The 24,338-nt window shown below is 33.5% G+C and overlaps 1 protein-coding gene across 1 annotated transcript in view; it reads right to left on the reverse strand.

The window, feature by feature from the left end:
• EYS (EGF-like photoreceptor maintenance factor) overlaps positions 1-24,338 on the reverse strand; it is a 1,737,133-nt gene that overhangs the window by 1,373,011 nt on the left and 339,784 nt on the right. Inside the window, 1 exon segment of the mRNA XM_077159432.1 lies at positions 2,787-2,813. Coding sequence (XP_077015547.1) covers positions 2,787-2,813 — 27 coding nt within the window.

Genomic DNA, 24,338 nt, shown 5'->3' on the forward strand with positions numbered 1-24,338 from the left:
CTGAACTGATAAATTAAGGGAAAAAATAAAGCACTTATCCTGCCTTCACTAAAGAAATTGCACCATAACAATTCTAAAAGACAAATTAGGAAAGGATCCATTAAGAAAAGTAACATTTGAGAATCCTATTAATAACATTCAATGGAAAAATAAGAAATTAAGAAGGGAAAATGACATTAGGTTATTACAATTTTAAAATCTGCAATAAATTAATAGATTTAGAATTGAGTATTCATACCTGCTAATTTCACTAAAAGGAAACTACTGGACATTATGTGACTCCTGATGAAAGAAAAGAACATCAATTAAGGGATCAAATATGGATCTGGCCAAACCTCTTGATTTAATTGTCAATTTGCAGGAATACAGAAGGGAGACAAACATTCTGGAAGTTATGGTTATTTAATCACCAGAATGCAGTTAGTCAGAAATGCTATATATCAAATGTCCCACATTCTTCAAAATAGAAATAGTGAGGAAAAGAATGAGGTGAATGAAAACATTTTAGATTGAGAGACCTAAAGCCATATCAAACAATAGAATATGAACAAAAGAAAACTTTTTTTTTTTACATGGGCAGGCTCCAGAAACGAACCTGGGTCTCCAACTTGAGAATTCTTGCCACTGAGCCACCATTGAACCACCCAAAATAAAGCATTTTTAGCAATAAAATTATAAAAAGAAAGTGTTAGAATTGTTTTGAATCTCTGAAAAGCAAGCAAAAGTGTTTTGAAGGGCATATAATTGAAATACAGTTCAAAAATTACTCATTGGCCATTCGACATACTCTCCAAATTTAAATAAACACACACACATATACATGCACAAAATACAAAAACTAACAAAGATTAACGAGTAGTAGAAATACTGATATATGATGAATAAATATTACCAATGCATGGACAAAACCTGTTTCTAAAATATTTGCTTTTGACAAAATGCTAACTCCAGAAAATTTATTAGGAGTCATCCTTGATTCAGTCTGCATGTCCAATCATTTGTATAGGTTTCTGTTACACTGTCGGACTCAGTTTTGGGGATGTTCATTAACAGTTGTGGGGAGTCTGTTCATTTAGAAATGCACATTTCCCTTTGATACAACATTATGCAAATCCCATGTTCCTCAAACTCTGTAAAGGTTCTTTTCTTCAGCTCCTACTGTTCAATATACCTAGGAGTCTCACGGTCACAGCAGAAGCAGCACAAAGTTGCTTATTCATTTGTTGTATTGCATCTCCCTGAGACAATTTCATTCAGCCCTGCCTTTGCTGCTGTTTCATCATGTCCACTTCTACTCAAGGCCTTGGTGAGACCTTGGAGAGACCATGTTGTTAAATAGCAATAGATATCTCTGAGTGGCTACTGTCAATGGAATATTTAGTAACCGTACAAAGATGGTATTGTGAAATCCATTTTCAAGTTATATTTCAAACAGGAACATATAGTTCTCACCTAGAAGCAGAGTTATTGAGGTGAGGAGGTGAGGAAAAAATGACAGACAAACAGTATGCCAATAACAAACATCTTGAGCAGAGAAATTAATAGCTACGAGAGAAAGTGATTTTGTAGAAATAAGTAGGTATTTGGACAAGACTTTGGGAAAATTCTTAGGAACGTAATTGACTGCTTAGCCTAATAAAAACAAGACGTCTGCTTCAAGAGAGAAACATGCCCAGGTAAACTGACATATGCTTCCCTAAGGGTGATAAGTGTGACTGCAATGCACATAAAAACAAAAGAAATATTCATATCTGATTTGTCTAAAGACTCGGATGTGTTGGCTAAGCATTCCAGCAATTTCTTATGGAGGAACAAGTTGAAGATAAGATTAAAATTGCATCATATAATCTAAGTAGTCACTGTGTATAATTATACTAAAAATCACTACCTAATAAAATGTATATAATTTTCACTTCATGTTGTGGGTTCTCACCCTATCTTCTTGTTATCTGCAGTACATTTGTAGGAGAACTTATAAGTTTAAACAATGATAGCTTAGTCACTGTTTTGAACATTCTTGTTCCTCTTAGACAATGTTTGCATGCCTCAAGAGGTTTGGTTACATTTATTGAAAACCAAAAGCTTAGTAATCTACCCTCTTAAAAATTCAATGATTTTATAACTTAGCAAAACACTGCCCACATGAATTCACATTTATTAAGTGATTTTACTATCATCAACAGCTTAAAACAAAACTTTTCACATTTTAAAGCAGTAAATATTGTTTAAAAGATGGGGATACCATGCAAAAGTCTGACAGGTTTTTCATCTCTGCATTTAAACTACATTTTAAACAACAAATATTTATTAGTTAATAACAATCTATGTTTTTCTTTATTAATTTAGCTTTAATAAAAACATTTAAAAGAAAAACAAAGAAATACATTTTATTAATAATCTCAGGAAATTCTAGTTAACTCATTTTTAGAGTAATTCAGAAAATGGTACAATTAGATATACATAGTACATTTCCTAGATATGATTGTACCAGTCTTTGGTCATAAGGTTTTTACAATATTGCCCATACAGAGCTCTAGTGATTGCCTCTTTGATATATATTTCTAAAAATATATGCTGAGGTAGACATCAAGTTTTCAGAGCCTAGCATATCTGAGAATAATCACATAGAGTCTTGAAGGACTGTAAGCACATCAAGTCCAACCTGGAGTGAATTGAAATTTTTCATTTGAAATGAAAAATCATTTGATAGGCCTAAAATATATAAATATCTGGTCATTCGCCTGGCAGGCAACTATAGTAAAATTTCACACCCCAATTTTTATAAGGCTTGGAAGCACATTCATCAATGTCTACTGCAGTTTTCATCTGACAGAAAGGAAAATCAAACATTAAAACATTAAATCAAGTTGGATTTGAGGAAACAGAAAGTTACTTTACAGTACAAATGACAACTACATAATTTACCTCTAAGAGATTGAGAACACCACATTTTATTTTTGTGGGACAGTTTTAAGGTAGGTATGATAGATCATAACTGTTATTTATACAAATTAAATCACTCAAAGAAAACTGTCTATACAATTTTGAAATCGGTTCATAAATACATCCCCTAATTCTTTCCTTGTGGCATTTTAAATGCCTCATTTTTCCTGGTATTTAAAATTAGGGCAAAAAAGATTGAACTTAAGTATGTTCATAATATATTTCTGTTTCTTTTGAAAGTACCAAATTATAAAGTACTGTTTTGCTTTCCTTAAAAGATTAATTGAGTAATGAGCCAAAATGGATAATCTAAGACAAAATTACATGTCACACCAAATTACGTAGTTTGTTCTTATAAAAATTTGGGTGTCAATGAGTAACATAATATTCCTAAAATCTAATAAGCATAGATATACATCCCTGATGTAGCCTGTTAGCATTACTTTCATCATCAAGAATAACATTAAAAAATATTCACAAGATGATTGCTTGGCTAAAGGTCTTAGTCTACCACTATCGAAGAAAGAGAGGAAATGGGGACAAATGTTCCAATCCATATATCAGTTCCATCAATTCTTAGATTTAACAAGCTAAAACAACCAGCACAGAAAAAAATACTGCAGGTTTATAATGTAATACAAGGGAAAATGTAATAGCAGCTCTCAAAAAACACATGAACAAATGCATTGTTGTTAGATATGTAGAAATATATATTTTTTTAAATTTCAAACAGAATTATAACTTCTCCACTTTCTCAATTTCTTCACAAATTTAATAAAACCAACATTCGTGGTGTGGTTGTTTTATGTAAGAGGCTTGTTGAACATAATTTGAAATGTATTCTCATTTATAAGCTTGTGTATTATTCTACATACATGTCATATAAATAACAGAATTTCTTACAAACACATTTTCCCAGAGTCACAAAAATCATGGCAATTATTTTCATTTCCTTGATTTCATCTCAAAATTGAGATGCCTACTGAGAACTTTAAAATGTGTCTACATTTATAAGACGACAACATCAAAATTTAAATATATATATATGCTGTAATTGACAAAATTTTAATGTTTGTGGAAAAAATGTATTTCTCTTTCAGATGAGTCCAATTGTTATACTTTCCCTCATAATTAAACAAGCCACGCTTAATATATTCATAGATGAAGAACTGTCAGAAAATTATGCCATCAGAGTTCCTGTAAACAAGTCACTTTTGTTAATTTCTAACTGATTAGGAAAGTGGCATGATTGTGTGGATGACACAATTGGCTTTCTTTTTCCTATTTTTTGCGACCCAATGATTGTTTATGCTACTGTATGCTACTGTAAGATGATTTCTTAATTTAATTTTTGCAAGATAAACAACCTTATTGTATTCTAGCACTTCCACATATTTACATGCCAGCATGCATTTGATGCTTGCTGTAAGATTCTAAATTCCATCTTGAATTATTATTTCATCATTTATGGTAACTAAACTCTCCAAAAGTGAAAACAGTAAATTTGATCAGAAATATTACAATAGAAATTATATGAGATTTATCTGTTAAACCTATTTCATACTAATATATTTTCCCTGCAGTTCAATTTTGGGTTGAGAAAGTTATAGAATGCAAAAGCAAAACAGAAAATGGAGAAACAAAGAAAGATTGTCAAGAAAGAAAATGTTTTTTAATGATGCCCTAAGAGCAAAATGGACGTCAAGAGAGGGTGGCTAATATCTGATATTTAAATTGACCTAAACTCCCAAGGGTATTCATACAGATATGAATGGAGTTGCAATTAATGATTAAAATGTTCAGAATACAATGCATTGCATTGACCTGATATCAAGGAGTTTGGTTTTTCTTACGAGAAATGCATTTTATTTAATAGAAGCATTCAGGGTTGCATTGTCCTACATGGTGGCCACTAGCCAGATGTGTCCATTAAGCACTTGAAATGTACCTAGTGGAATAAGGAAGTGACTCTTCAATTTAATTTAATGTAATTAAAGTTTAAATTTAAAAATTAATTCATTCTAGTTATTGGAAAACATTTTTGTATGTTTGGCTTGAGAGTGTAGAGCTACATTTTCAACTTAAACTTTATGAAATTTACATACAGATGAATATTTCCAATGAAAAATTAACATCCAAAAAGAGATATTTCCTGAAAGCAAAAAAGTAAAAAATCTCTTAATTTCTGAAGACTTAGAAAAAGCAATGTAAATTATCTTAATTATTCTTTAATATGGATTACATGTTACACTAATAATGTTTTGTATATATTTGGTTAAGTAAAATGCATTGTTAATATTCATTTCATCTGTTTATTTTTTTTACTTTTTATTGTCATTGCTAGAAACATTTAAATTGTGTATATGTCACATTTTATATTTCTATAGGCTAACACTGTCAGAGAATAAAAATCTTCAGATTATTAGATATAAATATATAAAAGGAAAATATTTTAGGGCAATCTACTTTAAATTTAACCATATTTTTCTCTTATTCCTATATTCATCTCTTTTCCCCTACTATTGTTTCTGATAATCATAAATTCTGATAATGCAACTCACTGTTTGTCTCAATAGGGGTGAAAAGTAGAAATGGGATGATAGAGAAAAGAAGACAGGTGGAAATATATTAGACTTTTCTTTATTTATGGCATATGAGTTTTTGTTCCTATAGTTGATGGAGCATGGATGGCAAAGGAAAAAGTAAGTTTTTGAAATGTAAACAGTGAAGCTTCAAATAAAAGGAGGAATGTGAGAACTTTGGGGTGGGGATCTTGTCTGCCCATCAATTCTGTTTCCCAGTGATAACTGTAAGATCCACATTTCGGGTGGGCCATGGTGGCTCAGCAGGCAGGAATGCTTGCCTGTGATGCCAGAGGACCCAGGTTCGATTTCTGGTGCCCGCCCATGTTAAAAAAAAAAAAAAAAGGATCCATATTTCCTCCTGGAAGTGAAGAGAACAAGGGTGGATCATCTTGCTGATCCTTAAGAACAAGATTGGGAAAGAAACCCTCTCCAGATTGAAATTTAGTCAGGCCAGGCCCAGAGGTGTGAGTTATCCCAAGAGCAGTGCTTGTAATATTAGGAAAACCTGGCTAATTTATAGTGCAAGTCTTGGTGATCAAGAAAAATAAAAGGAAAGCTATATAAAGTAACATAAGTTTCCCCATGGCCTTGAAGGAATTTAGCCAAGATCAACCTAAATAGGAATTTTCAAGCCAATACTTTACTTCATCAATATTGAATCCTCTTCAATTCTAATCTGAGCAAATAAGGCCAACTCTTGCAAATTCACTTAAAGTGCAGAATTTTGCAACTTCCCTTTGATGGCTGAGAAAATGGCTTCTTGGACTAGTTACTACTACCAGATATTGAGGCATTGCCTCAATATGTTGGGGCTTATTATCAATATGTCAAAGAATCTGTGAGGAGGGGGGATGCTTGATTTGTTTGGGTCTTCAAGTCACAAAAAATTTATGAAGAAATACTTTTTAACAAATGGATATGGTTGTAATTTTCTGCTTAGTAATTAAAAATATAAAGAAAGAAAAACTATTAGCTAAATCTCTATCTTTTTTCAGTAAATTTTCTGAATATGAAATATACTCTTCCAGGATAAATAGTAGTGTGTTGTACTATTTCAGGAGCTCCAAAATTTGCACAGTTTTCCATCCACTGATAACTTGTTTCTCTGATTTTATTTGAATCTTATAGACAATCCAGCTTCTTCATCTGAACCTGAAAATCCATGTAATCAGTAAAGTCTAGAGACCAAACGAAACATGGTACACATCAAAGCCTAAACAGGTACAGATGCTCTTACTAAAACGATAAGCCATTTCTCAGTCTCTCAAGGCTGGTCTCACCAATATGATTCTCACACTCTTGCATATTAATGGCAAAGGGTGATATAGTAACCTCAACGCTTGTTTAATTTTAAGTAGATGGTAAATACGATTTTATTATGTAATATTATGTTGAAACAATAATAATAGAAATGCTTTATGTGCCTATTGCATATGAGATACTAAACTACCATCTGCTGTATATCAGTGGCGCCACATAATAATCATTTTATAAAATCACTATTATTTCCACATCAAAGGTAGAGTAAAGCAAGTTTAGTGAGGTTCAATCTCTAGCTGTAAGTAACAAAACATGGATATACTGGATTTTACTCTAAGACTTTGTTCTCCGGTCCATGCCTTTACACATTGCATTATTCTGACTATAGAATCATCCTTCCTTTGACATTTTCATTATAAATTTATAAATAATATTTTTGTTTTATCCTAAAGAAATTGTATTTGTTACTTTAAATTGAAACTTCTCATTATTACTTAGCTATTTAAATGAATCATTTACCAAACATCAGATTTATATTTGATTTCCTCCACCAGAAACATGAAAATAATAAACTCATGAATACAAATACCATTTAGAGAGAATTTTGAACGAATTAACTTCACATTTTCTTTGGCTTCGATTGGCAGTATGATTTTAATGTTCAAAGCAGTAATTTTCTAAACAATTAATTTAAACTTACTATTAATCTACATTTTCCTGTTACATTTCAGAATATTTTACATGGGTCACAATTTTCAACAAAACCTGAACTTCTGGGGATATAAGGCCTCTTGTGACAAGAACTGCTGAAATTCTTTACTCCAACATTTGACATTTTATGCTCTTCTAAATGTATTCTAATGCATGGTCACGCCACAAAATGACTATCATTAGTGCTGTCACAGACCATGGCTGTGGGAGACCGTGACTGATGCTAAGCTATCAGCAGTGTCAAGGCAAGGTATATTCTCATCATTTCTCAAACTGACCATGGAACCAATTTCCACTGATCCCTAAATCATAAAACTTTACAATTACCCTGAGTTCATTAATAATGTATTAATAGTTCTCATTCTCAATCAGAGCTTAATCATACCCGTGTCTCCCAGGAAGGCTGACAAGTCAGTCACAAGATTATCCATATAAATGCCAAGATTTATTTTCCTAACATAAATGCTCTAACCTAGTCAAGCAGAGTTAATAATAAAATCACTCTTTCTGAGATTACCATTCACCTGATTGCTATACTCATTTGGACCTTATATCTCAACCTCCCTAATTGTGTGGGTTATGGATATAGTCCACATAAATAAACCAACTTATAAGAGTCGTGTTCACTTTTTATATTATAAAACACAAGACCCAGAAAACATGCAACATTGCTTATCACTTCTTTGTAATATACATGAAACCAAATGGTTCAATTTTATTTCCTGCCAATGGGATAAATATTAACAAGGAAATATATTTTAGTTACAGATAGCTTAGGCTGCAGTATTGGCCAGAATCACAAAGACAAATTTCTACAGAGTCTCAGAATGCTTCCAAATAGGAAATATATATTAGGATATATATTAGGATATATTAGGATATTCTTAAAAAGTTACTGAACAGGAATATAAAAAATAATCTTGCCTCCAAATTACATTTTGCCCACATTTTGTAGATAAAAGTGTCAGTTATTTTAATAATGTAGAACGTATAAAGAAAGCAGTTTCTGAGTTCTTGCAGCTGTTCCTTATTGCTATATTAGAATGTACTCAATTTTGATGTAATATTTTTATCATGTCACAACTTGAAAAAAATTCACGATTTTCTCTATTCTAAATATTTGAATTAATGGTGTTCTAGAAAGGTAACACATTCAATTACTAATTATACAAACATTTACCAATTTAAGAAAATCTATGCAAGCATTTAGTTTATTTACTTTAGGAAGATTGATAGAGATAAACAGAGAAGTAGATAGAAGATAAACAGATGCAGATGAGATTTCAGAAACAACATATTGATAGAGGAAAATAGACTATCTTTCAAGACTGCTAGTGAAGAATTCTAATATCTTCTGCCAATTTTTATATGCCAGCTGTCTAATAAAAACACATTGTTCAGAATAGCTTCCCTTCTGGGCATAAGCAGGCAAAATTGTTGACACCATTCTGACAGCTCCATTGAAGCAGGGAACAAAATTGCATTCATTTATACAATGTCCATAGTATTAGCCTCACAAACTTTTAAAAGGAAAGAGATCTTCTTCAACAAATAATTAGGAAAAAATCCACAATTCTATAATTAATTACTTCATCAGATAAACAATTAAATGTGAAGTAAGTGAGAGTTTACAAAGCAAGTGCATTTATTTTCTATCAATGGGCTTACTTTATCTTGCCTCTACAGCTTAAAATTCACATCTCTTAAGGTTAAGATAGCACAGAAATCCATAAGTAACATAGGCAATGGCTCTTTATATGATTATGTGGAGGTTGTGAAACATTTAGGATGCCTGTTAGAAAAATCTCTTTTCCTAATATGTATTCATTTTGTTTCCTGGAAGAATAAACTTGATGCTCATTTTTTTTTTTTTGATTTTTTTTTAATTTTTTTATTAATCAAAAAAAGAAAAGAAATTAACACAACATTTAGAAATCATTCCATTCTACAAATGCACTCAGTAATTCTTAGTATCATCACATAGATGTATGATCATCATTTCTTAGTACATTTGCATCGATTTAGGAAAAGAACTAGCAAAACAGCAGAAAAAGATATAGAATGTTAATATAGAGAAGAGAATTAAAATAATAATACTAATAATATATATATATATAAAAAGGAAAAAAAACAAAAACAAAAGATACAAACACACAAACAAACAAACAAAAAACCATATTTCAGGTGCAGCTTCATTCAGTGTTCCAACCTAGTTACATTACACTTAGGTATTATTGTGCTGTCCATTTTTGAGTTTTTGTATCTAGTCCTGTTGCACAGTCTGTATCCCTTCAGCTCCAATTACCCATTATCTTACCCTGTTTCTAACTCCTGCTGGTCTCTGTTACCAATGATATATTCCAAGCTGATTCTCGAATGTCGGTTCACATCAGTGGGACCTTACAGTATTTGTCCTTTAGTTTTGGGCTAGACTCACTCAGCATAATGTTCTCTAGGTCCATCCATGTTATTACATGCTTCATAAGTTTAGTCTGTCTTAAAGCTGCATAATATTCCATCGTAGGTATATGCCACAGTTTGTTTAGCCACTCGTCTGTTGATGAACATTTTGGCTGTTTCCATCTCTTTGCAATTGTAGATAATGCTGCTATAAACACTGGTGTGCAAATGTCCGTCTGTGTCTTTGCCCTTAAGTCCTTTGAGTAGATACCTAGCAGTGGTATTGCTGGGTCGTAATCCATTCTGCCATTCTATATCTTTTGATTGGGAAATTCAGTCCATTAACTTTTAGTATTATTACTGTTTGGATAATATTTTCCTCTACCATTTTGGCTTTTGTATTATATATATCATATCTGATTTTCCTTCTTTCTACACTTTACTCCATACCTCTCTCTTCTGTCTTTTCGTATCTGACTCTAGTGCTCCTTTTAGTATTTCTTGCAGAGCTGGTCTCTTGGTTGCAAATTCTCTCAGTGACTTTTTGTCTATAAATGTTTTAATTTCTCCTTCATTTTTGAAGGACAATTTTGCTGGATATAGGGGTCTTGGTTGGCAGTTTTTCTCTTTTAGTGATTTAAATATATCATCCCACTGTCTTCTAGCTTCCATGGTTTCTGCTGAGAAATCTACACATAGTCTTATTGGGTTTCCCTTGTATGTGACAGATTGTTTTTCTCTTGCTGCTTTCAAGATCCTCTCTTTCTCTTTGACCTCTGACATTCTAACTAGTAAGTGTCTTGGAGAACGCCTATTTGGGTCTATTCTCTTTGGGGTGCGCTGCACTTCTTGGATCTGCAAATTTAGGTCTTTCATAAGAGTTGGGAAATTTTCAGTGATAATTTCTTCCATTAGTTTTTCTCCTCCTTTTCCCTTCTCTTCTCCTTCTGGGACACCCACAACACGTATATTTGTGCGCTTCATATTGTCATTCAGTTCCCTGATCCCCTGCTCAAGTTTTTCCATTCTTTTCCCTATAGTATCTGTTTCTTTTTGGAATTCAGATGTTCCATCCTCCAGTTCAGTAATTGTAGCTTCTGTCTCTTTAGATCTACCATTGTAGGTATCCATTGTTTTTTCCATTTTTTCTTCTTTGTCCTTCACTCCCATAAGTTCTGTGATTTGTTTTTTCAGATTTTCTATTTCTTCTTTTTGTTCAGCCCATGTCTTCTTCATGTCCTCCCTCAATTTATTGATTTGGTTTTTGAAGAGTTTTTCCATTTCTGTTCGTATATTCAGCATTAGTTGTCTCAGCTCCTGTATCTCATTTGAACTATTGGTTTGTTCCTTTGACTGGGCCATATCTTCAATTTTCCGAGCGTCATCCATTATTTTCTGCTGGTGTCTGAGCATTTGATCAGATTTCCCTGGGTGTGGGACCCAGCTGGTTGAAAGCTTTTTCTGTGAAATCTCTCAACTTGATGCTCATTTAATGCCTTAACAGTAGCAGGTTAAACAGAATATCTTATATCACAGATACTATTTTCATTCTATAGCTACAATTTATTCAACTCTCTTTTCCTTAATCATTGATTTACATTATTTCCTCCACTTAAAGATATTTTACTTATTCTTACCCACTTTATTTCCTGCCAACCACTGCAAGTTTTTCAATGAGATGTATATACTGAAGAAAAACTATTTCTTTTGTTGAACCTGGTTTCCAACTATGCTTTATTTTTTAAGGATTATATTTTAAAACTCATTCATAATACTCCTACATGTTTGTATAATATCTGCTAGTAGATTTGATATTCCTAGTATTATTCTGAGTTTGTTGATTCAATAATTAATTTATCTAAGCTGTACATTATTACTATAAGGCACACACTGATATGTTTAAAGTTCTCCATATATAAATGACCCATATATTCTGGAAGTCTTCATTAAAAGGCTGCATACTATTAAAAATATATTTGGTTTGAATAAAAGATGCTTAAAGAAATATAGCTTGGTTCTTTGGTAAAGGTAATTCAGTATCTCAGAGAACCCAGGGCTCAGCCCAAATGAAAAACAAACTAGCACGGCTGCAGGAGAACACTGATCTTAGACTCGCCCAAAAGATCTTCTAGCAAAGCACATCGACCTGAGTCACCATCAACTTCTGAAAACAGATTCTTCCTCACTGCAAGGCAAGCCCATTCATTATAACATAAGCTGACTGTCAACATAAAATACAAATTATAAAAAAAAAAAATTAATTCTGATTTTGAGTTTGCCCAAAAGTTATGGACAAATTGTTTGCCATTCTTAGATGAACACTACTATTTAGATTCCACTTCATACCTTCAGATTATGAAATAAGTGCTCCACTCAGATCACTCCAACGAGTGAGCCTGCTCCCATAAGAATAAATACAGGTGGCAGGGAAGCAGAATTAGTAGTGAGACTTAATTAATGTCACATTTTTATTAAAAATAAGATCTGACCAAGAAACTATTTTGTCAAAGCATCCCCTTAAAGTTAGTGTATTCTATTGTCTGATAAAAAAGTTTTTAAGCCAACATTTCCTAATTGGTTTATAATCAGTACACTAGTTTATTTTTCTACCCTAATCTAAATATGTACCCTCCCTAATTTAAGTGTCATAGATGGAGAACCATAATTTGGGTTAAATTCTTCAAATCTCTGGAAATACATGGTGATTTTATTTCCCTTCAGGTATGTATAATATAAATACAAATTTTCTGCCTTTAAGTTTGACATTATTGAGTATAGGTAAATGTCTCTATCTCAATGAGTAATATGAAAGCTTAAGGACAATTCGCAAAATAAAGGTAATTTTTAGGAAAAAAATAAAACCATAGCACACAATGTGCTGAAAAGTAAAGGGAATGTGAATCAAAAAAAGCAAGTATACAATTGCATGAGTATCATTCTGAAAAAATACGAAAGAGTGTGAGTTTCTGTGAGCAAGGAAAGGTCTGATCAAAATGTCCAGGACTACACCCCTAGGGCAAATCATACAGGGGTTCTGTCCTCGCTAAATAGTTGAGATTCTGAGAGTACTGGAATCAAATACTTGAGAAGCAAATTAATATAGGTCATTTGGTTCTCAACTGGTGAACAGAAGAAAGTGGTAAATAAACAATTATCAGAGTCATGAGTGAAGCAGGTAGTCATGACAAAGACTAAGCATACAGCCCCGAAGAACTGAAAAGTCATGAGACATCAGGCATCCCCAAACTCTTACATGATCCTATTGTTAGGGCTGCCTTCTGGCCCTGCCAGGGACTTCTTGCCATAATTACAACATTCAATCAGAGACTATCAGCAACTCAAAATCTCTGTGATTGAACTCAGATGAGGAGATACATTTGCATCTCAAGTTTTTATTCATATCATTTTATTTTGGGTTTTACTAAACATTCCTTAATGTTTCCATCCCGTTTTATTGGAAGAAGCATCTATGTTCACCAATTTTCTCACCCAAAAGTAATATACAAAGAAAAGATCACTGCCAGGCAGAACAAGGATTCGTCATTTACTTTCTGTGTGATCTTAAACAATTTGCTTAAAATGCAATACTGCTAATTTCCCATTTCTGAAAGCAAAATAACCAAATGAAGTAACTGAAATATACCAGTGAAATCAATGTATTAGAATAGCTTCATCTCACTCCTTCGACCAAAAAAATTTTAGTAACTTTTTATTACTCCCATAACACAATTTAAATACCTCTACTCAGAATTTAAGTTCCTTCTATAGCGTGCTCTGCAGCTCTCTAAATTTACTACACACTGTCTACCTCTATGTAGCTTTGGTGCAGTCGTGTAGAATGTTTGTTCACTCTTCCTTTCCTGTGCCTGTCTTTGCTCCCGAGATTTTCTTTTTCCAATTCTAAACATGCGTACCTGTCCTCTCTCTCAAGGGCCAACACAGATAAACCTTTTGCTATCCTCCTTTACCCTCATCAGTTTCCCCCTCCTCAGGAAGAAATCTTTCCCTCCTCTGCCTTCTGGATCCAACTTCTCTTTAGCCTTCTGGAGCAAATCCTCCATGGATCTTCTCTTCTGCTGTTTTGTTGGTTTGATTGGTTGCTTGGTCTATCGCTAGTTTTTTATCTTTTTTTTCAGATTTTCCTTCTCCATTGTCTCAATTCCTTCAGCATTTTTTTTTAGAGTTCTTGTATGAAATCAATCAGATTTTGACAGGAGAAGGACTATAGCTTCCATTTGTACCTTATGTATTTAGCTTGTTCCATTACTCTTCCAAGCTGTGCACATTTGGATTAAAGTTCATTTGTTTCCTCTTTTACTTTTCCTTTCTTTTCATATCATGAATCACATATAATGATATTTAGTTATTATTTCTTTTTTTTTTTTTTTTTTTTGCATGGACAGGCACCGGGAGTCGAACTCAGGTCTCTGGCATGGCAGGTGAGAATTCTGCCACTGAGCCACCGTTGCACCACCCTGTTTATTATTAACATCAAGCTTTCATGGAATTACTATTTCATATAAAACATTTTGCACCTGTTTTTTAATTCTCAACCAGTATCCGATTAAATATGCATTTTTTTTTCAGGATATAAGAAATACATAGACATGCATTTAGCTGTTGATGATATTTAATTTCTCATATTCCAACTTAGCAGATATTCAATATTTTTCTTTTTTTCTCAGTTGCTATTGAGAATTAAGCAAAACTGCTTAAAATAAATAAGAAAACATATTAAATTACTATAATCTTTCCAATTATCAAACAGTTTTGTTCTTTTGATTGACTTAATATAAATAATTTCCATGTAAGAAACTATATTTGTTAGCTACTGGTTTATATTTTTTGATTGTTTGAGCTAATCTGTGTGAGAACATAAATATCAGAATATAAAATTACAATTAACAAGAAAAATGCAATAAAAAATCTCTGGAAAAGAACTAATAAAAATATGTTCAATCCCATCAGTCTTAAATTAATATAAAATTTGTAGTATTAAACAAAACTGAAAAGACTTATACTGTTAAAACAGAAAAGTTACAGATATGATCTAATAATGAAATTCTCAGAAAGTTGGAACTGTTACCACTTTATTTCTTAAGCACTTCTAAAATCATGATTTGCTGTGACATAAATTGCTCATAGATTTATCACCACAGTGAAAATCAAATATTTTAACACATGAATTGTCATCCAATAGATAACTATGAAAATGCAAAGTCACAAATTATGCAACACATGATTTTTTAAATATCTCAACTATTTCACTTCCAGGTTTTTTTCTTCACTAATTTAATTGAATCTCATCTTTCTGGCATTGTGAGCCTCTTTTTTAGATATTGAATCATAAACATTTGCAATTCAGTCAGGCATAGTTCCTTAGCTGTTTGGCATCATGATCTTTAGCCTGCACATTTTGCTTTGTACAGCCAAGTTCAGATGTCATGATCTTACTGATGAAAAGAGCTTATTTCATAGAAAAAAAAACATTAAAATTACTGTTGAATTGTAATAGGAAACACCTAAGTACTTGAAAATATTTTGAGAAGAGCATGCATCTTTGTATATGAATAATTAACAGTGCAGTGAATGAGTCTGCTTCATGAATCAGAATTGTGGAACTGCCTCAGTCTGATCTAGGGGTTACATTTTCTAGCAATGTAGGAATATGAAAATTACTTAACTTCTCTGTTGTTCAAGTTTCTCATTTGTATATTGAAGAGAGAGTAAAACAATTAATTATGTAATCGAAAGCAATAATTAGATAATCTATATAAACTCTTAGTTCACTAATCCTACTCAGAGATTATGATGTTGTTTTTTGTTATTACTTTTCACTCAATAAGATATTTGTTTTTAAAGGTACATGAAAATATTTTCACATTACTTAAATGAGTGATTTGCCAATTTCATAAATAGAAGTGAATTTAACTATTTGAATCTAAACTTAATATCCACTTGTTATTATACTTTGACAATTAGAGAACAAGTATATAGATCTTGCTCTTCATTTCACTGACCGTCTTATTAGTTGTTAACTAATTAATAAATGCTTCAGTATACTAGGAATACTACCCTATATTCATAGAATATTATGCGGTGTGTATTATTTTTCTGGCCTGGTAAATTAGTTTTCATTCTACCACATTGTTCCTCAATTCCCTTGTACCAGACACACATTCCTCAACTTGAAACTCTACTTCTACTTTTCTTAGTGTTCCTTTTCTCTTTCTTTCACTGACTTTCCTCCTCTTCCTACAATTCCTCCTGGATAATTTGTCTGTTGCAGATACCGAGGGAAATTTCTTACCTTATCCTGTTTTCCAAGCCACAGGTATTCAACTGTAATTGCCAAGGAATATATCAATCTATTCTGCAGCATTTCAGGTTTAAGATGCCCCAAATGAGAATCTTGATCCTTATCTCCCCTCAAAAGCTCAAGTTCATTTCTGTTAAAGACTATAATTACCTAGTCACTATGCCTGAATCAGTATTCATCCACACTCTAGACACAAATTTTTTGAAGTTTTTTAAGGTGTTTCCTACATTGAACCCATCCGTTCCATCCATGTTGCTGCTTCCTTCATCCTGGCCCTTAAAATCTGTCAGACATTGCGCCAGCTTTCCCAAAGGTCTATCTGCCACCATCTCTTGCTAGTTGGTTTCCTCCTTACTTTCTCTAGAATAGGTTAACCATTCTCCTTTTTGAAAATATAATTTTTGCTCTCCAATGCCTAACTTATAAAACTAAAACTATTCACATTCTCATGCAAAACATTTCACAATTCAGTTTAACATGCCTTTCAAATTTACTAATTGAACCTACATTTCTGCCACACTACACTGATTACAGTTTCCTACCCTTGCCAGTTCATTTCTCATTTCATAATTTGGGGGATGTGTAAATGATATTCCCTCTCATGAGGAAAGTCCTTTCTACTCCATCATCCCTTCTCCTCCCTACCACTTACTTACACCCACATTTCTTGCTTGAAAATTTATTTTCATCCTTCCAATTCAGCTCATAAATAACCTCTTTAGTGAAGCTTTGAAAGACTTCTCTAATGGAAGTTTGGCTGTTCTTCTTTTTATAGCTGCCAGCACATCACAAATTTATCTTTGTATAATTACACCTCTTATACTAGACTCTAAACTACTTGACATGATTATTTTGTAATGATTGAAAGTATTAGAGACATCTGAGTTCCAATCCAGGTTTTTTTATACCCATATATCCATAACTTCTAAAATTTCAATAAACTGAGTGTTAAGTTGCCTCAAATATAAAATGAGGACACTGATAACATATATGTCTAGTTTCAGGAAAATTAAAGTAAAATCTATACAAAGATTTTGTGCATTAAACTATTATTATTGCTGCTAATATTGCAAATTCATCATTAAGGCATGCTATGTGCTCAAGTGGTGGTTCATTAATCAATGCCTTTCATAACAAATTTATAAAATAGGCAGGAGAACCATACCCGTACTTAAATAGAAGGTGAAATTAGAAGGTGAATTTCTTGACAAAGCTAACAAGGTCGATGTTTGGCAGTTATAAATTTAGAACACAACTCTGGACATTTTTGTATTTGTTCTTTATCATGAATTTCATATTTCCATTTTATGGGGAGATAATCACATTTACAGTGATCAATCTGTCACACATATCTATTGCATCTATTGACAAAATAACTTATTTCTTTGTAAAAAAGGTAAAGTTGCATAAAAGAACCATAACATGTTCAATCAAAACACGTTCAATAGAGTTGATGAACTTGAGGCTTCTATGTGATTTACAGACTTTCATTGCATTGTAAAAGCAGAAACAAAACACATAATTAAATATTTCATATTTTTCTCTTTCTAGTAGTTTATAGAGTAAGTTTCAGAACTGTTTATTAGAAAACAGTTTTCATTTGATAAGGAAATCTGTATGATGTAAACAATTCCATCTTCTCATGCTATGCTAGATTAGCATTAATTGTTTCCTTTAATGTGATTTATGTAATGTATATATACCATGCATGATGTCAATTAATAACTCATTGAATCACTCATTCTTTCATCAAATATTTATTTAACACTCAGTATTTGCTGCAAGATAAAATACTTCTATTCAGGTAGTACTGTCAGATAAAGAAATTGACACAACAGACGTGGCTCCTCCTTTTCAAAATTTTAAATCTATTGACTACCTAAGGTATTTTATTTCCATTTTATATAGAATTTTGTAAAAGTCTTCTTAATTTATAATTTATAAATAAATTATTTTTAAAGTATTCAAGAAATGATAATTGCTAGATTAAATAAAACCTAATTTTTTCAAGTAAGATTTATCCTTGTTGTATCATATTGTTTCAGTGTGATATTAACACAAGCCGGTTTTTGTTTTCATTTTTTTTAATTTGTACTTTTAAATAGTTTCCTCACAAATTTCCAGCTGGTTGTGTGCCAGCTGGACAATATATAGGTCCCTATGAGGCAGTATTATTTTGTAAATGAAAAGAGACGATAAAAGATTCCAAAGAAGAGGCACGGTATAGGAATGCTTCATTTTTCTCATACAGTAGTTAAGAAAATATAAACTGTCTAGAATTGCCTCTGTTTGGAGGAATAAAGGGATATTTTGAAGTCATAAATGCATTTTCTTTGAGTTATCACATGGTCATTTGTAACTGAGTGTCATGGCTATAGCCACAGGGTTTAGAAGGGATTTGTGTACTTTGAGATGAAGCCAGCCAAGGTTCTGTTTCCCTTAATATGAGAAAGGATGGCTTATAAATGAAGATTTAAAGTACTTCAGAAACCTTTGAACTAGTCAAGCTGAAACCAAACTCCAACTTTCCTAGTAAAGATCTCACTTCCACAATATTTTCTGTTTGTGGAGAATATATGACAATATGTACCAGCAGTAACTTGGGTTATCTTTTGGACAAAAAGAGACATAAATAGAAGTCAAAAGCTGATTTTGTCAACTAATGAAATGAATATAACTCACAAGATATACATTCTAACAATACTTATATTGTTAGAATTCAAAGCACCTTTACATCATACAGCAATTAGATTATGATAAACAGCCACAAAATGATGTTTATAACAATAAGAAAAAATTTTGCTTTGATTTGATAGAAGTCTTTTCCCCCTGAAGCAAAGGATGGTGGAACGTTATTGCTCACTCCTTCACACTTTTCTTCCCTCTTAAATTCCCACAAACAGAAAAACAAAACAAAATTTAAAATATATAATCAAACCAGTATGAAGGTTTTTCAAAAGTGATAATTTATTTATATATTCAAAAGGGTGTATGGTCATACTTAGTTTTTGATGTTTGTGGGCACACCATCTAAGTTAAGCCAATTGAAATGTTAATTTTTAATCTAAACATCATGTGGACCTGAAGTGATAATCGGTTTCTTTAAGAATTAAAAATAATGCTAATAACAAATCAAAATTTAGTTCAAATAAATAAACCACCAGTTAAGAACTTATTTTCTCATGATTAGACATGGGACAAAAGCGTGTGTTCATCAAATTCAAACATCTTTAAAATAATGTATAAGACTTCTGGGAAGATGGCTGAAGAGAGTAGCTTGAGATTAGACATGCTCCAAGGAAAAGTTAGAGAAAGGACAGGAGGGCGAATGAAGAGGCGATTCAGGAGTGTGGCTGACCTGGGAGAGCCTTCTGCACCTAACTGAGAGGCAGAAAACTGGAGCCTGGCTCGGAGGCGCAGAGCCCGAGGGACTGCATAGATGGGAGTTCTGGACTAGGAAGTAAGCCAGACCGTTTTCCTTGGGCGCGCTACCCTTACCAGCACAGCCCCGTAACTGGTGACTCCCATCCCCAGTGTCTCCCACTCCCATTCCCCATGCTCCAGGCACCCCCACCCCACCAGCCCCCAGTGCATGTACCTGCCCCAACCCCCACCCCAAGTGGATCCCAACTCGCCTCTCCTGGACCCCTCTGAGCACTACCTCCTCCTCCCTGTTCTCAGTGCATAAAGGTTATAGACACTAACCTCCATACCCAGGCTATCCCTGACCCCTTGCCCATAGTGTCACACACCCTCACTCCACCCCCCCTGAACTCAGAGCATCAGTTTCAGCACTCCTAGGCCCATGCACACGCACAGGTCCTCAATCATATCATTCAGCTCTGGGAACCACGTTTTATAGTAGTCCTAGAACCATGCACATGCACAGCCCTCAGTCACGCTTCCCAGCTCTGAGAAAGTGCCGACCTGCACAGCTGGGTCACATCTGCTGACATAACCCTGACCTGCTGCGATAGCTCTGTGTATGTACTCATAGGGTCCCAGGCCTTAGACCAGCACACCAGAGTTATGCCCCCAGACTGCTGCACCCACATTGCTAGATCCTCCTTGGCCACTGGGCACCTGTGTTCACAAACATCAGCATAACACCCCCAACCAGTGCCTATACCTGCCCTAAAACAAATCATAGCAATGAGTGCCCCACACCATATCATGCTCCCTGCTGTACAACCATCCCACAAACACAAGGACTTAGACTACTGAAAGAAATCAACTCCCAAAGTAAATCAATCAAGATATTTACATGCCACGAAGACAGTAAATCACTGAGCATACCACAATGCAGAAAGATACAGCCCTACTTAATGACCAAATTAAAACACCAAAGGAGATGAAGACATTGGAACAATTAATCAAAGATGTTCATACAGCTCTACTTAATAAAATAAGTGGGACAGCAAATGACATAAAGGAGATCAAGAATACAGTAGAAGAGCATAAAGAGGAATTTGAATGAATAAATAGAAAAACAGTAGATATCACAGAGATTAAAGATTCTGTTGACCAAATAAAAAACATACTAGAGTCACACAACACCAGATTTGAAGAGACACAAGAAAGAATAAGTAATATAGAGGACAGGATAATTGACTTCGAAGACTCAAAACAGCAAATGGCAAAAAAAAGAAAAAAAAAATTTGAATTGGCTCTCAGTGAAATGATAGACAAAACAAAGTATACAAATATAAGAATCACTTGTGTCCCAGAAGAAGAGAGGAGTAAAGGGCTAGGAAGTATGGTTGAGGATATAATTGGGAAAAACTTCCCAACCCTCATAAATTATAAATAAACAAATCAATGAGCCCAACAAACTCCAAATGCAATAAATCCAAATAGGCCTTCCCCAAAACACATACTAAACAGTCTGTCAAATGTTGAAGAAAAGCAGAAAATCCTGAAAGTGGCAAGAAAATCAATCTATTACATACAAGGGAAATCAAATAAGACTGAGTTCAGACTACTCAACTAGCACCCTGGAGGTGAGAAGGCAGTGGTATGATATAGTCAAGATGATGAAAGAGGAAGACTTCCAGCCAGGAATTCTCTACCCAGCCAAATTGTCCCTCAAAACTGAGGGAGACATTAAAGTTTTTAGAGACAAGGAAGTCCTGAAAGAATCTGTCAACAAGAGACTCGCCCTACAAGAAATACTAAGAGGAGTTCTGCTGGCTGAAAAAATAGAAAGGAGAGGGAGGGCTGGAGGAGGGCACAGAATTGAAGAGCACCACTAAGGATAATTTAAATAATACAAATAAAAAGAGAGAAAAGAATATACAGGTCTGACAACTTAAATTAAAAATGATAAGATGGTGGAATCAAGAAATGCCTTTTCAGTAATAACTTTGAACACTAATGGATTAAATTTACTAGTTAAAAGATACAGATTGACAGAATGGATTAAGAAACATAATCCAGCTATATGTTGCTTACAAAAACTCATTTTAGACACAAGGATACACATAGATTGAAAGTGAAAGGTCAGAAAAAGTTTTCTCCATGCAATTTGTAACCAAAAGAAAGCAGGAACAGCTATACTAACATCAGACAAAATAGACTTTAAATGTAAAGACATTATGAGAGACAAAGAAGGACACTGTATACTAATTAAAGGGTCAATTCACCAAGAAGATACAATGATCATAAATGTTTATGCTTGTGCTGGTTTGAAAGGATGTATGCCCCCTAGAAAAGCTATGTTTTAATCTAAATCCCATTTTGTAAAGGCAGAATAATCCCTATTCAATACTGTATGTTTGAAACTGTAATCAGATCATCTCCCAGGAGATGTGATTTAATCAAGAGTTGTTGTTAGACTGGACTAGGTGACGACATGTCTCCACACATTTGGGTGGGTATTGATTAGTTTCTGAAGTCTTATAAAAGAGGAAATATTTTGGAGAATAAGAGATTCAGAGAGAGTGAAGCAGAACAACACAGCCATGAGAAACAGAGCCCACCAGCCAGCGACCTATGGAGATGAAGAAGGAAAATGCCTCCTGGGGAGCTTCACGAAACAGGAAGCCAGGAGAAGAAGCTAGCAGATGATGCCATGTTCACCATGTACCATTCCCCATGTAAGAGGACCCCTGACCGTGTTCACCATGTGCCTCCCAGATGAAAGAGAAACTCTGACTGTGTTTGCCATGTGCCTTTTGAGACAGCAACCCTGAACTTCATCAGCCTTCTTGAACCAAGGTATCTTTCCCTGGATGGCTTAGATGGGATATTTCTATAGACTTGTTTTCAGTGGGACATTTTCTTGACCTTAGAACTGTAAACTAGCAACTTATTAAATTTTCCTTTTTTAAAAGCCATTCTGTTTCAAGTATATTACATTCCAGCAGTTAGTGAACTAAAACAATGCTCCCAATCAAGGAGCTCCAAAATATACGAGGCAGACATTGGCAAAACTGAAGGTAGGGATAGATGTTTCAACAAAAGTAGTAGGAGACTTCAATATACCACTTTTCTCTATAGATAGAACAACCAGACAGAAGACCAACAAGGAAATAGGGGAGTTAAATAATTTGATAAATGAATTAGACCTAACAGACATACATAGGTTATTGCATCCCAAAGCAAAAGGATATACATTCCTCTCTAGTGCCCATGGAACATTCTCCAGGATAGATCATATGCTGGGGTATAAAACTGATCTTTATAAATTTAAAAACATTGAAATTATTCAAAGTACTTTCTCTGATCACAATGGGATGAAACTGGATCTCAATAACCACCAAAGAATGTGAACATTCACAAATATATTGAGACTAAATAATCCACTCTTAAACAACCAGTGGGTCAGGAAGAAATTGCTGGAGAAATCGGTAGCTATCTGGAGATGAATAAAAATAAGAATAAAACTTATCAAAACTTATGGAATATGACAAATACGCTTTCAGTCTCTTTCCATTGAGTACAATGATGACCATCAGTTTTTTCATATATTTCCTTTATCATATTGAAGTAGTTACCCTTGACTCCTGTTTTTTGGGGTGTTTTTTTTAATCAGAAAAGGATGTTGAATTTTGTGCTGAGACAGAAATTTATTGCCCTAAATACCTATACTAAAAAACAAGAAAGAGCAAAAATCAAGGACATAATAGCACACCTGAAGGAATTTGAGAAAGAACAGCAATGAACACCAAAGTAAATAGAAGAAGAGAAATAAAGCTTAAAGCAGAGATAAATGAATGGGAGAACAATAGAGCAGCAGAAAGAATCAATAACACCAAAAGTTGGTTCTTTGAGAAAATCAATAAAATTGATGGGCCATTAGCAAGACTGACAAAGAAAAAAAGAGAGAGGATGCAAATAAACAAAATCAGAAATGAGAAGTGGTGCATTACCACAGATCCTGAAGAAATAAAAGAAATCATAAGAGGATAGTGTGAACAACTATATGCCAACAAACTAGACAACTTAGATAAAATGGACAAATTCCTGGAGACACACAAGCAAGCAACACTGGCTCAGGAAGAAACTGAAGATCTCAACAAACCAACCACAAGTAGAGATTCAATCAGCCTTCAAAAATCTTCCTACAAAGAAAAGTCCAGGGCCAAATGGCTTCACAGGGAAATTTTATTAAACATTCTAAAAAGAACTAGCATCAACCCTATTTAAACTTTTCTAAAAAATTGAGGAAAAGGGAACTTTACCTAACTCATTTTATGAAGTTAATATCATTTTAATACTAAAATGAGGTAAAGATGCTATAAGAAAGGAAAACTACAGGCCAATCTCCCTAATGAACATAGATGCAAAAATTTTCAATAAAATATTAGCAAACTGAATCCAACAGCACATTAAAACAATTGTACATTATGACCATGTGGGGTTTATACCAGGAATATAAGGATGGTTCAGCGCAAGGAAATCAATTAACAAATCAAAAGGGAAAAATCATATGATCATCTAGATTGCTGCTGAAATAGCATTCGACAAAATTCAACATCCTTTTCTGATAAAAAAAAAAAAAAAAAAAAAAACACTCCAAAAGACAGGAATCAAGGATAACTACTTCAATATGATAAAGGAAATATATGAAAAAAATGATGCTCATCATCGTACTCAATGGAAAGAGACTGAAAGCATTT

The sequence above is a fragment of the Tamandua tetradactyla genome, chromosome 5 (genome assembly GCF_023851605.1).
Source record: "Tamandua tetradactyla isolate mTamTet1 chromosome 5, mTamTet1.pri, whole genome shotgun sequence".
In the NCBI taxonomy this organism is placed as follows: domain Eukaryota; kingdom Metazoa; phylum Chordata; class Mammalia; order Pilosa; family Myrmecophagidae; genus Tamandua; species Tamandua tetradactyla.